Source organism: Pongo pygmaeus, chromosome 9 (genome assembly GCF_028885625.2).
Source record: "Pongo pygmaeus isolate AG05252 chromosome 9, NHGRI_mPonPyg2-v2.0_pri, whole genome shotgun sequence".
NCBI lineage: Eukaryota > Metazoa > Chordata > Mammalia > Primates > Hominidae > Pongo > Pongo pygmaeus.
Genome location: NC_072382.2, coordinates 115,979,220 through 115,994,040, shown reverse-complemented (window position 1 = coordinate 115,994,040; position 14,821 = coordinate 115,979,220). Strand labels below are relative to the sequence as shown.

The following is a 14,821-nucleotide window of genomic DNA, read 5'->3' as shown; positions in this document are numbered from 1 at the left end:
TCCTCACCCTGAGAGCTGATTGTGTCAGTGTGGCCATAATGTACACAAAACTGGCTGCAGAACTCAAAATCCAATTTGTGGTATGTTGATTAACTCTGTAGCCTCTTTAATGAGCTTGACATTAAGTGCAGGACAAACGAGACTAATTAGAGCCCCCTCCAGCCTGCCCAGTGCACCTGTGACCCCCTCTCCATTCCCCCCCGCCACCGCCGCCAATCTGTCCTTACTTGGTGCTTTCTTTGGCACTGGCCAAGCCCAGTGTCTGTCGTCCTCCCCACCCCAGCCCCATCCTGCTGGCTCCTCAGGCCCCTCCCTCCCGGCCCCTCCCTTCAGCACAGCTGAGGTTTATTATATGATGAGCCGTGTGAATCAGGGATCCATCAATGCCAAGAGCACGGCTGGACTAACCTACCAAACACAGCTGCTGATGCTAAACACCCGGCCCCAGCAGCAAATGCGCCAAGAACAACGGAATATTAATAAGGCATTGTGTGTGGGGTGTGCACAGCCTGTATATGGTTTGTGTGCACAGTGCCTCGCTGGTGTGAAAATTGATGGGTGTTTCTCTGCGTGTGCATAGGCAGCACACATGCTCCGTGTTTCCTAGAATAAGCAAGGGCTTCTCCCTAACTCTGGAAACAGCCCTTCCCTGTGGATCTGAGCTATGACTGACACAAGAGCATGTGACATTTTCATATCTGAGCTCTGAGAAGGTGGCATGGTCAAAGCAGGGCATATCCTGGGTGGATTTAGCAGGACTGAGATCATTCAAGTCACATGAAGCCAACTGATTGGACCCAGCGGCATGCTCAGAAGTGGCTGAAAGGTATCTAGCCATCTTTCATAAGACCGAATGAACCTGGAGACCTGTTGAGGGAGGCGTTCATAGGAAGGTGTGTATAGCTGCAGGGGAGACGCTTACGCAGTTGCTGTAGAGAAAGTCCTTGCCAACATCCACCCTCCTGGGCCCTTCTTATTGAGCCCCCCCTCTGGGCCCTACCTCCGTCCTGTCCCAGAAATTTTAAGTTGTTCTGTGCAAATCTGGTGATGCTAAGGCAATGTGCTCCCCTGAACAAAATGGCAACCAGAAGTGAGAGCCAGGAAGGCTCCTTAATGAGGATACCTGCTGCTGGCTGGCTAGGCCAGCTCAGTCCATGAGAAGTAAAGCTCTTCCCTTATTCGGCAGAGCCTGCCACCCATGCAAGACCTGGTCTGCATACTCAATCTCTGAGCTGTGACAAGACTCTCAAAATGAGGAGAGGGCCTACTGTTCCTTTACATGGCATGCAGAGGTTTTTACTAGTATATGCTCTGTTACATACCCAGATAGAGACCTGACCCCAACCCTCCCTACAAACACAGCACACAAAGGCAGACTCAGAAATGGGCATTCCTTTAACCAGGTAGTTTCAGCAGAGCCCCAGTTTTGTCATAGAGAAAATAAGGAACTTAAGCCATCCACTCCCCTGTTAGGGAAGACTGGGGGCTGCTGCAGGAAAGCAAATGCCTCTTGGCCATCAGAGACCAAGTGTCCCCATCCCTGAAGCCCTAGAGGCTGATGGCAGGGAATGGCCAGCCCCTCAGCACCTGGCCCAGCCTCCTTACCTCATAACCCCTCCCTTGTCCCATCACCTGGAACTGGCTGAGCAGCCATATTTCATTGCTCATCGTTTAAATGCCCTCCTTGTCTTCCTTAAACAGGGTTAAGGTCCAAGTACAGGCCTTCGTTACTGTGGGGAAAGTAGGATCACTTCTTCAACTTGCCCTCAGAAGCCCGAAGCTGACTTCAGAAATGTGTATGGATGGAGCGGCGGGGGCATCAAGAGTGGTGGGAGGCAGGGCAGACAATGTTAAGAGACCCAGCAGGTCAGTTTTTCTCAAAATTCATTTTGGGTCTACATACATGAGAATCCCTTGGGAATACATATTAATAATGCTGAATCTGGGACCCCCACCCTGGCCCCATGGAATAAAAGTTTCTGAGAGTGGGACCCAAGAGCCTGCCTTTTTAATGAGCATCCTGTGTTGAACACGGAAAGACTTTGAACCGATGGTCCACAGGAGGGGACTGGGAGAACTGTCCACATTTACCTGCACGACGGCCAGCCTCTACATGTCCAAGGCTTGAGCAGAAGGACTGAGGGCTGACTCAGCCCACCACCTCCACTTTACGTCCTTGGAGGTAAATATAGACACTGGCTCCCAGAGACCCAGATCCACCCATCAGCTGGACTGACCTACCTGTATGTGAGCGCAGGTGGCGTTTGAGGGCCGTGTGGCTGGGGAAGGTGCGGTTGCACTCACTGCAGATGTAGCTGCGCACGCCCGCGTGGACCTCCATGTGCTGCTGCAGTGCGCTCTGCGCCTGGAAGCGCTTCCCGCACAGCAGACAGAAGACGGCCATGTCAGTGCCTGTGGGAGACAGGAGAGGGGGTGCCTCAGAAAGGTGGGAACACAAAGTGCATTCTTTACCCATCTGGAGTGAGAGCCAGTGTCGGGACTCACACCTCCAAATCCCCATGCTCAGCGGCAAATCCAGAGTTGGCCCAGGCTATGCAACACTGAGCACCCAGTATGTGGCCCCAGTGATGGGCAAAATCGACGTGGTTCCTGAGCTCTGGAAGCTAAAGCTAAAGGATAGACGTTGATCAAATACATTGCAACAGCAAGGGTAATGTGCAACTGTGTCGGGTGGTATGTAAAAGGCGGCAAGGTACTAAGACAGCATATACCAGATGGACTTCACAGAGTCCGAGGCAAAAAGTGGGGGAGGCAAGGTAGACCCCGCGAGAAAAACAATAACAAAGATACTATGGGCCAGCCATTGTTCTAACGTAACTAATATAAATCCAAAACTCAAAAAGCTAGCCTCTGTTATCCTCACCCCTTAGACAAGGAGACTGAGGCACACAGAGATTAAGTACTTTGGCCAAAATCCCACAGAGCAGCAGTCCCCAACATTTTTGGCACAAGGGACTGGTTTCGTGGAAGGCAATTTTTCGATGTATGGTGGGGGGATGGTTTTGGGATGATTCAAGCACATTACATTTATCATTAGACTCTCATAAGGAGTGAGAAACCTGGATCCCTTGAATGCATTTCCCAATAGCGTTCATGCTCCTGTGAGAATCTAATGTCACCACTAATATGACAGGAGGCGGAGCTCAGCTTCACTCACTCGCCTCCTGCTGTGCAGCCCAGCTCCTCACAGACCATGGCCCGGGGGTTGGGGACTCCTGCCATAGTGTTCATAAGTGGCAGGGCTGGGATTCACACCCACGCACCCTAGATTGTAATGCTTTCCCAAGACTAGCTACAGATCCTGTATTTTTTTTTTTAACTACTTCTCCACTAACTAAAGCATGAATCTTAGGTCCCTTCACTCAACAAGTATTATTTGGTGCCTTCTACAAGTAAGGCTGTCTTTTTGGCACTGGGGATATAACCACGGAAGACCATGCAAAGTCCCTGCTCTCATGACCGACGTTACCCAGAACACCAGGTGAACAGTGGAATCCGAAAGATGGAATAGTGTCTGTGAACATGCTGGGCCAAGAGGAAACATGGCCGGTGGGAGGATCAGACAGAGGAACGGTGCAGTGCAGCTGGGGAAGAAGAAGAGGAGGCTAAAGGGAAAGCCAAGGGCCAGGCCATGCAGGGTCTTGCAAACCATGTAAAGAGCTTTAGGTTCCATCCTAAACCCGATGGGCAACTGTCAAAGGATTGAAAGCTAGCGAGTGATGTGAGATTTTCATTTAATTCTAACTGGCTGTTCACCCCCAAAGTACCCCACACATACAGGCTGCCATTTTCTGGTTGTTACCAATCCCTTTCTGACACTGCTCTGGAGCCATGGCTCCACAGAGCTGGAAATTTCCAGCTGCAGCACCACAGGAGGAAGTATCTGACCTTGTGTCTGAGTCCTAACTGGCAGCTCAGTGCCCACCCTTTTGGGCTCTGTTTTCCTAAGCACAGGAGCTCCCCGGCTAGGCCCATCCCTGTATGTCTCTGTGCTGGTGCCTGGGCAATATCACCTGCATTTGGCCCCACACCGCTGTCCCCTGTGTGGGGAGGCACAAGCAGGAAACGTAAGTAGGCCTAGCATCTGTCAGTCCAGTCCAGAGTGGGTGGGGGGAGGGGCAAAGCTTTGGCTGCTGGAAGCCACGGGCTGCTCAGCGTGGAATCGGGAAGTGTCTGGTAGAAGGTAGGGGGAAGAGAAGGGATGGCACGAAGAACCTCCCTGCCTTCCTGGCCATCGATGGAGATAGCAAGTGAGAGGTCTGCTCCTCACCACCTCCTTCCCACTCATGGCTGGGTTAGGATGGACTAGTAGGCAGGCAAGGCCCACCTCTCACTGTCCCCCACACTTCTGTGCCCCTCACACCCACACTGATATCCCTTCCCTTTGCAGACACTGAAGTCTAAGCACCTGGAGCCACGCCCCATCTCACCAGCAGTCAGGAAGGCTGAGCAGGGAAGGAGAATAGCAGCCAGCACTGGATTTTGCTCCTCGCCAACAAAAAGCAGGAAGGAAGGGGAGCAAAACTAGGCGTTATGCTAGGTGCTTTATCTATGTTGTCAGTTCATTTAAAACCTGCAATCCTACAAGGCAGGCATTCTTATCACCCTTTTTACTAGTGTAAAACAGAGATTAAATAACTTGCCTAAGATCACACAGAAAGAGGCGGAGTTGGGATCTGAAAATATCTCGGTTTGTCTTTCAGAAACCACGGGGCTGGGCTCAATGCTACCTCTGGAGCTGACTGCCTGCCTGTCTGGGCTTACCCTGGAAGAGACCCAGTAAGGACAGTACAGAGGACTCCTGCCTCTAGTACAGCTCCAGCAATGGCTAGAGAACCCCTGGCCAGGAGTGGGCGGATGCTAGGGCTGGGTCACAAGGCATAGCTATCTGAGGCCTTCCAATCCCACTGGGAGCCACCAACGTCTCTCAGAAATGTTGAGTAAGGTATTCAGCTCCACTTGCTGGAGGGGTTCATAATGAGAGATGTATCTTTCCGGACAGAAGCAATGCCAAGGGTTGACAGTGAGTCTTCAACGTCCCTCCCTGCTTGGCCTACATACATAGGAGCACAGTGCATCTGCAATGCGTTCTGTGCCCAGTGGCCCCCACTCCTTCAACTTGAGGGTCCCCAGCATCTACCCCCTCTCTGCCCTTAACCCCCACCCCGCAGAGAGCCCAAATTAAGCCAGGTGTTCAAACAGCTACCTTAAATCAGTAGGATTGAGTAGGCTTTGGGGGCCAGCCATGCCCTTTAAGAGCCAAGGCTTCTCCTTATGCATCCTCTGAGATTCCCCCGCATGGAAGGAACCTGGGCAGAGGGAACGTCAATGGCATTCCCAGTGGGACATCTCAGCCTATACAGCCAGACCCACAGGTGCTCTGAGGGTCAATACCACCCAGCAAGGCAGACCACGGCACTCTTCCCCCTTGGTCTTCCCAAGGCCCCTCGATGCTGCCCCACTATGCTGTCCCACTTCTCAGGGTGGCCTGAACCCACTTCATGTCCATTCAGCCAACTCACTGAGCCACTACCAAGTGCAGGCACTGTGCTAGGTGACCAGGGGCAGGCTGAGGCTGAGCAGAGAAACTGGGTCCCAGACTAGTGGGAGATGCCGAGTTAACAACCACCCAGAGGGTAAGGCAAGGTGACTCCAAGAGCTTCTGAGATTTTGAGTTAGGCTTTTAAAAGTTGAGTATCTGAGAAGCAAAGGACAAGAAGTTGGGACACATGTGCCACGCTAAGGAGAGAGACACCACTGGCAAATGTCAGAGCAGATGGGGCCAAGGTCAGGCCCTGGGGATGGAGACAAGCTGGGAGGGTGATGGGAGTCAGATCAGAGGGCTGCACATGCCAGGCAGGACAGGTTGGACTTTATTCTACAGGCAATGCAGTGCCATGAAAGGACCGAGGGTTGCTATGATCCTAATGTCTGGGTCCCCCTCTGATTCCTTTTTTAAAATCCTAACCCCTAAGGTGATGGTATTAGGAAGTGGGGCCTGGGGGAGATAATTAGGTAATTAAAATGGAATGAGTGTCCTTGTAAAAGAGGGCCCAGAGAGCTAGCTAGCCCCTTCCACCATGTGAGGACAGAGAGAAATCAGCAGTCTGCAACCAGGAGGAGGACCCTCACCGGAACCCGAACATGCTGGCACCCTGATCACAGACTTCCTAGCCTCTAGCGCTGTGAGAAATGCATGTCTGCTGTGTATAAGCCACCCAGTCCGTGGCAGTTTGTTATAGCAGCCTGAATTGACTAAGACGAGTGGTGCTAGCACAGTCCGACCTGGGTTTGAAGCCAGTGACTCTGGGCACACATGGGGACCAACAGCAGCAGCAAGTGGTTAGAAGCAGCGAGAGGGCTGATGGACCACTGGAGGAGGGTAGGGACCAGACCAGGGCAGAGGCTGCCAGGGCAAAGGGAGAGAGAAAATCCTAGAAAGGTGGGATAGCAAGGGAGGAGCGGCATGCACAAAATCCCAGATGGCCAGTTCCACACCTGGCCAACAGGCTGGAAGTTATACGGTCACCACCTGGAAAGGAAACGCTATGATGTCCCTACAGTGGTCTCTCTCCCCTTCCTGGGACATTCCACAAGGTGCAGGGGTGCTCCTTGGCCACGTATCCACCAACCAAGGCTCCCAGGGGAAGAAAGGGGAGCCTCTGAGACTCAGCATCCACTTTCCCCATTTTTCTGCTTAGAGACTAACAGCTATGATGATAGAAAAGTATTTTTAAAAAATTGAAAAGGGCGGGGGAGATGTGGATGAGACACAAGAAAAGCTATTGGTGCATGCGAGTTAAAAATCTAGAGACTAGATGTGAGTTATTAAACAATTTGCTGGCGTTTCAGCCTAGCTGATTGTTCGCATGTATGATGAGTCAGGGCAGATTCTATTACACTGGGAGATTAAGCAAATAAATGCTAGCTTTTGGAAACACATTAAAATGTGGGACTATGGAAATAAAATTATCTAGAAAATTGTATTAGCAATTCATTAGCTGCAGTGAGATGTGCGGCGGGACGGGGGGTGCCTGGCAGCACTGGAACGCTCTGCTCCCTTCAACGCCTGGGTTCCATCCTCTGCTATGGAGAGACGTCAGGCCTGGTACCACTGGGGAGAGGGGAGGTGCTCTGACTGGATAAATAAACGAGACCCTCAGAAGTCAGATGGTCCGCATGACTCAGGGGAAGGAAAAGCAGCACAGGGGTCCCAGCTCTCCCACATACTCGCCTTGTGGCCCTGAGCAAGTCATTTTTTTCACCAGATCCATTTGCTCCTTATCTGCCATATTGTGGTTATCGAGAACATCGAATGAGATATCCATCCACACAAAAAATCTTTATAATGCGGTCACAGAGCCAATGCCAGCCAAACAACACCTTCATCTGAATTAGAAAGTCATGTCTCCTCCTCTGGGCAGCCCCACATACCTGGCTGCATATTTATGGTGAGTACAGAGAGGGCAGGGTTTTGGGCTCTTCCCTCCTCAGCTGGGTACCCTTGTGCACTGAACAACCCGGATCATGAGTCATGGCAGCCCTGCACAATACACATGCCTGAGCTGTTTTGTTGTCTGTGGGCTGCTACTTTCTGGGAATCTGACCCTAGAGAAGGCATCTTTGAGGAGTTACACCACTTAGGATTCAGTGCCAACAACACCATCTTCCTCTGAGCTCTCACTGTTATATCACGTAAAGCCCTGTATTGCATTTATTTTGGATTTTCAGCTCTGCCTAATAGATTATAAGCCTACAAAGAAGGAACTATTGTATTTATCTTTATATTCCCCAACACACAGCACACGGCCTGATATAGAGTAGGCACTTAATAACTGCATGTTGAATTAGAAAATAAATAAGGGGTTGTGAGACAATCACAAAGGGTAGGGGAGGAGGTATGAGGAGAGTCATGGTACAGACAGAGGGCTAGGGATGAGGAAAGTTCAGACCACAGTCCACAAATGAAACTACCACTAAGAGCATCCAACAAGACTCTCCTTGGAAATCCGTAATGACAAGTGTCCCACAGACAGCGGATCTCACTGAGGCCCCCTGTGTCTGTCTGGTTGGCTGGACAGGACTCCTTCGTTCTTACTCCATGTCTGAGCTGTTGCTCAGAAGCAAAGACCCAGACCATAGAAGGATCAGTTTTGCCATATTATACAGTGAAACAGTCCAAAGATCCCAATTCTGGCCCAGAGGTGCAGCCCTTCTTGGATTTGTGATCCTAGTCCAGGTAGCTGTTGTCCTTAACCTTGGCTTCTTCATCTAGGAAAGAGAATTCATAACTAACCTGCCCTTTCCAACCCTAACTTCATAGCCCTGTTATGATGTAACTGACAAATGTTTTTGACCATGTAAATCCTACAAATGTATTGTTTTCTATCAATCTGTACATTTCAATGTAAATCAGATATATAAGTCAGCTTTGACCCAAGGAAATAATTTTTCAGGTCAAGGAATTAGCACCTCTGTTCTTCTGAAGAATGAATGGGACTCAGTCTTAGCCTGGACTCCCAGGGTATCTGCTCAAAGGGAATCTGAAGTAGGAAAAGGGGATGCATGTAGAAAGGATGACGCTATCAAGACTCAAGGAGAAGGAGCATGACTCTTAGTAATATGGGCAGGGTCCATGCAAATATCTGGGGCCACATTTGCATCAATTGTATCTCCAGGGAAGGTGACCCACACCAGACCCCCAAGTGGCGACACAGCCAGTTTTGACTATAGGTCATGTATGACTCAAAGTCTTCCAATTTAAAACAAGCTTAATTTTAGCAAAAAAAAAAAAAAAAAAAAAAAAAAAAAAGGAAGGAAGGAAAGAAGGAAAGAAAAAGAAAAAGAAAGAAAGAAAAGGAAAGGAAAGGAAAGAGAGAGAAAGAAAGAAAGAAAAGAAAAGGAAAGGAAAGAAAGAAAAAAAGAAAGAGAGAGAGAAGGAAAGAAAGAAAGAAAGAAAGAAAGAAAGAAAGAAAGAAAGAAAGAAAGAAAGAAAGAAAGAAAGAAAGAAAGAAAGAAAGAAAGAAAAAGAAAGAAAGCAAGGAAGGAAGGAAGGGAGAAAGGAAGGAAGGGAGAAAGCCAGGTCAGGGTGGAACAGTAGGCAGAAGGGGTGACACAGACCTAGGGTATTTCACCCAGGTGATGATGGGGTCTGAAATTATGAAACACAAAACCCCTCATGTTTACACCTGTGCCATTTCCATACCAATTATCTCTTTAATAGACGGGAAGGAAGAGGATCAGAGGGGTACACAGCTGGAGAAGATGTTCAGGTGCTACACCTTCTTGGAGCAAAGCTCTTGTTATCTCCTGCTATAAGCAGTTTCTTAATCAAAGGAGCAGAGGGATCTAAATATACTCCAGCTTTTTTTGGTAAGCAGGCTGGGACTGCTGTGTGTGCATGTGCTGGGGTGTGTGCATGCCTGTGTGTGCTTGTGCATGTACATGTACCCCGGAGGGGCTTCTCACGTCCAATCGTACCCAACCTCACCCGACAAAGGAAGGACTGCCTCCCCTGCCACCCCGAAAGCTTCTTCTCCCCACAGAAAGAAAATATCAAATTTAGGAGGGTGTGAAAATCTTGATTTAAACTAGAAACTTCCCCCTCCCTCCACCCCCAGCCCCCAAATCCTTCAGATATGTCTTTCTGCTCTCTCTGACATCGTGGGGGATTACTCTTTCCTAAGACACCATCTCCAGCATGGGCAACCTTCGTGACCACACACTCAAACCATCACATAAACTGACGCCTTTTCCTTTCACCCATCTTCTCCTCCCTTTGCCCCCAGGTTGCTGCTGAAAAAGGTAGCAGGGCTGCACCATCCACTCTGCAAGAGAGAAAGAGAGGCAGAGACAAGCAGCACCAGGCTGACTCCCACCCAAGGCAGGAAGGCTCTGTCTGCATCTTAAGAGGATGGAGAAGGCTGGGGTGGGGTGAGGAATAGACAGAAAGGAACAAAGTCCAGGAATAGACAGAAAGGAACAAAGTCCAGCCCTTGAATCTGAGTGGCTCCTCCATTTTGACTTCCCTTGTGCTATCATTTAGGGCTCAGCTCCTTTTCAAGGAATCTACTGGACAAATGGCCAAGAACCCTCTCTTTAGTTCTCTGGTTTTCCTCTTGGGCATGAGTTTCAGGATCATTAGGGATGCACTACTGCACTCCTGGTGTTCCTCAGAAGGCTAGCTATGTGGGCAATGAAGACCAAATCAGCCCACCGAACCCTGGAAACTCCAATCAGCTGCTGGTGAGTGGGAGACAAGTTCCCCAGTTCCTTTTACTGGGGTAGAATACACTAAGATACCATCTTCGAAGACTTGTCTCAAACTCAACTAGCTTTGAGCTCATGCATTGGTGTTTGTCTCCTGCATATAGAGTCACCCACTGCTGAGGCGCTCAGTTACATCTTCCCAAACCAAGCCAAGAGCCAAAAACCTTAGCATCACTTGTCAATTTCATCCTTGTCAATTTTAGGTCTCTTTATCCAGCCCTCTCTGCCCCTTTTTCCTTCCTTTCTTATCTGCGTAGAATCATGGAAGGCATCTATACATATGTATGACATTCCATTTCCACAAGAGAAAAGGGGAATGTTATGGTTTCAATACTGTCAGTCAAGGGAGCAAAAGCATCTTCATTGCATAACAAAAAAGGGGAGGAGTTTGAGCAGCTGATTCAGATTTGTTTTAAAACTAAGCAATGGATGGGAGAGTGATTACATTTTTCAAAACATATGCACACATACAACTTTCAGTCTCTTGGGGAATGTGGCTGCGTCCTCAGGCAGCAGCAGCTAGCAGAGCTGGCTCCCGGAAAACCATGTATTTGTTTAGCAGTGAGCTGCAGACACAAGTGCATTTCATTACTCGGCACCTCCAGCTACAGTAAACAAATTTGTCAGCTCACTAGCTCATTAAGGTGCGCCCTGGACATGGGGGATTTATTGAGACCTGCACAATAAAAGTAACATGAATGGATTTACTAATTTTGTCAATCACTCCAACAAACCAGCCCAAGAGGGGGAGAAAATGAGGGAGGGGGACAAGAAAAGGGGTGGATAAAAAAAGGGAAGGAGGTTTAAAAAAAAAAAGGAGGAGAGAAATTTGGTTTGCAAGAAGAGAGAGAATAAATGGGTTAAGAGGGGACAAGATCTGCATTTTCGTACTGGGCTACAAAACCACCTTCACATTCAATCTACCTCCTATGCTGCGTTGCCCTTTCTAGGGTGCAGGGGCCTCTGGCAGGAAGGGTGCATGCTAAGTTGCAAGATGCCAAATTAAGTCCTGGTTCCCTGGCAGTGCCACACCGACGGCAACATCCTCCTCCCTTCCTCCCAGCATCAGATATGGAACTAATGAATCCGAGGATTAAAAACCATGTTCCGGGAAGTAGCTGCTTCCAAGCACATTAGCAGAGACTAATATCCTCGGCTGGTACCTCCCACCTGCCCCAGCAGCTCCTTCTTCTTGGTTTCCAGTCCAGTGGCTGGACCCTTCCAGACATTCCAGAATGAATTAAAACTTCTCCAAGAGCAAGCAGAGGAAGAAGGAAAGGGAGTGTGTGTGTGTGTGTGTGCGCGCGCACACGCGCGTGTGCAGTGGAGAGGGGGGATGAGTTGGGGTGGAAAGTAAATCCGGAGAGGTATGCAGCCCTCTGGTCTGTAACTTTCAAAATGACAGCAGGACTAGGGCAAAGGTCATGGGGTCCAAGGCCTTAAGCACCTCCGCCAGCTGTGGCAGAGAAGCCTGGAGCCCGCAGGACGCCTGCCCGTATAAATCAGCAGTAAGCAGCACCCGCTGGGGGCGAGGACAATGGGCCCACACGGGGGTGGGAGGCAGAACAATGGGGCCTGGCCAGTGCGCAGGCCCGGAACAAATGTGCCCTGGCACCACGGGGGCCCCCATTTGTGAAACTAATTGGCCCACGATTGAAAAATCGGACCAACTTCAACAACCCAGAGAAGAGAAGGGCAGCTTGCAGTAGCCTAACCTAGCCCAGCTCTGCAGAGCAAGCCTAGCCTAGCCCAGCCCAACTCAACCCAGCCCAACCCCGGGTGGGGCATCTGATGTGGAAGCCTCTCTCAGGGACTGCCCATTCTGGCAGAGAGATGCCTCTGAGATGGGATCAGGCTGGGAGAATGATGGACTGTGGGATGGAGCAAGTAGGCAGGGTGCCGACTTGACGGCCCCGTGCTCAACAACTTCTCCCAAGATGCAGAGAACTGTTTTCCTCGGTTTCTCTACACTGCTTGTTCTGTAGAAATAAAGTTCAAAGGAGAGAGACAGGCACCTGTTTACTCTCAGGGTTCCTAAAGCCAAAGGGCTCCCTACTTCCTGCATTTGGGGGTAGGTGGGTAGCAAATAAACCAAAAGCTACAATCAGTTTCTTCCTAAGTCCATTCCCTGGCATGTATTCTGCCTGTAACCCTCTGCAAGGTTGCATGAGCACTGCAAGAAATATGGGTCCCTTGGTCTTGAATTCAGCTGATCTTAGAGGCTTCCAGGAAAAGAAGCCCCAAAGCGGGTGGGGGAACATCGGGACGGAGCATGAAAGGGCAGGCCAGGATCTTCACATCCCAGCCATCCTCTTGCCCTCACATGGCTTTTTACTGCAGACTCCCAACTGAATAGGAACAAAAGAGTAGAAAACCTGGCCTCAAGTCCTGGCTCAGTGACTAACTCGCTGTGCACTCCTGGGTGGGTTACTAGACCTTTCTGGGCCTCAGTTTCCTCATCAGTAAAATGAAGAGGGATATAAGTGATCCTTAAAGGGTTTTTCTCCAGTCTAATATTCAACAATTCTATTGAAGAGGGTGCTGGCAGGTTGAATGGTCCTTTCTCCCACTGAGATGGACATCAGCATTTTCTCTTTCAAAGTCAGACTTGACAGCCTTCTTTTAGCTAAAGAGAATCCCTTTAACTAAAAGGGAACCACATTCTTAGGCTGACAGAGGGACAGTCACAGACAAGGCAAAGAAAGGATCCAACATTGACTGGGCACCTGCTGGGTGCCAATCTAGGTTCAACCTTTCTCAAACAGCACTGTGAGATGGGGACTTTTAGGAAGATGGGAAAATTTCACAGGACTTGAGAGAACCTCTAGGTCCCTTTTCTAGGGGACTACCAGTTAGCAGCTTAAGACCTCCTAGAACTGGCTGAACACTCACGGAGGCAATTATTGAGTAGTTGGGTCTGAGAGTACCTGAATCCTCTCTGTGCCAGGTGAGGGCTGGGCAGTTGGGGTGGGGAATATGGAGGGGGAGCTTTCTCTCCCAAGCCCCCAGCACCAGAGTGATAAGAGAAGACCCCTAAGAAAGCCCATATAGAGAGCAAGTCAGAGAACCAGACCCTCTGAATCTAGCAGTTTCATTACAAGAGCACAGTGTCCAACACATAGTAGGCATTTACATTCTGGCAGTGTGTCCAGAGCTTAACGGGAGGCACGGAGCTTCCACGTGAAGGTAAGACCCAATTTCCTTGTCTGAACAATAAGTTATCCCCAGGACTCTTTCATCTCCAGTATTCTTCAAGTGTAAAAGATGCTTTCTATAGACGGTCACTCTCTCTAGTTTCAGACATTCCCAAAGTCATCCTGAGGCCCCTGCAGAGAAACTGCAGCCCAAGAGTCGGTTCTCTGGGGAAAAAACCCAAAAACCTCAGCTAGGCTCCCATGTAAAATTTCCAGTAAACCTCAATGTATTCCAGAGATAAGGAGGTGGAGGCAGAGGCAGAAGGCAGGAGGAGACCCAGACAGAAAAGAGAGAGAGACAGAGGCAAGACAAAGGCCCAGGGAGAGAGAATGGAGTGGGGACGGGAGCAGGGGTTGGGCGAGACAGAAATTCAAAACAAAACGAAATACTGATTGTTTCAGCGCCATTTAAATATCTCCCAAACACTGGGCAATGAAAAGAAAAACTACCCCATATAAATAAGCAAAACAAAATAACAAAAAAGGAGAGGATGTATTCATTTTACTGACATTTTAATGGCGCCTCTCCTTCCCGCCCCCCCACCAGAAGATGATTACAAATTAAGCAGCATTTAAACGCTTTTTACTGTCAACAATTAAAAGGAGGGCTGTGGGCCTGAGAGTGTGGTGGCCATTCATTCCCACGGTAACCAGGCTATCCATATCAGAGACACCATGCGGCCTTCCCGTACTGTACGGCACACAATAGCCAAAAAGGGAAAAGTGCAGACAGATACTGTTAATTCTGCAGGACATTCAGAAGCAAAGTAAAATATAAAAAAGCTCCCAGCGCAAACATAGATACCAAGAATGAGGGCAGGGCAGGTCGAGCTCATGGAGTTGGTCTTAGCGACGGCAGAATGTACGCACAGCCTGATTACACCTGATTCAGGGCTCCTTGCGTTTGTTTTATGTACCTGCATGTGTGTGGGTGTGTGTGTTGCACATGCATGTGCACATTACAGGAAGGACCAAGGGCAGAGGTTGTTTTGTTTTCCTAGGGTCAGAGGAATAAACAATAAATCGAGCCCAGGAGCTCTACGCCAGACCCAGAACCAGCCAGGGAGCAGAAAGAGGACACACCCACTGCCCCAACCTGGGCTTCAACCGAGAGGGCGGGACTACCAACGTTCACCCTTCCAACACCTGCCCCACGGCCTTCTCTGCTGGGCCACAGGTAGAAATCAGGTGATTCTGATTTCACTGTGTTCAGAGGAAAGGATTTCATCATTCCAGGTGGACCAAAGGAACACATTTGATTTTTCAGAAATTGACTCTTTTTTCACAATTCAAACTATCGTTACCAATTCACGCCCAACCCCTGCCTGCCCCGGCCC

The 14,821-nt window shown here is 49.5% G+C and overlaps 1 protein-coding gene across 1 annotated transcript in view; it reads right to left on the bottom strand.

Annotated features, from left to right (window-relative positions):
* Positions 1-14,821, bottom strand: part of ZBTB16 (zinc finger and BTB domain containing 16) — a 195,701-nt gene that overhangs the window by 11,145 nt on the left and 169,735 nt on the right. Inside the window, exon 5 of the mRNA XM_054441490.2 lies at positions 2,242-2,412. Coding sequence (XP_054297465.1) covers positions 2,242-2,412 — 171 coding nt within the window. The remainder of the gene's footprint in view (positions 1-2,241; positions 2,413-14,821) is intronic.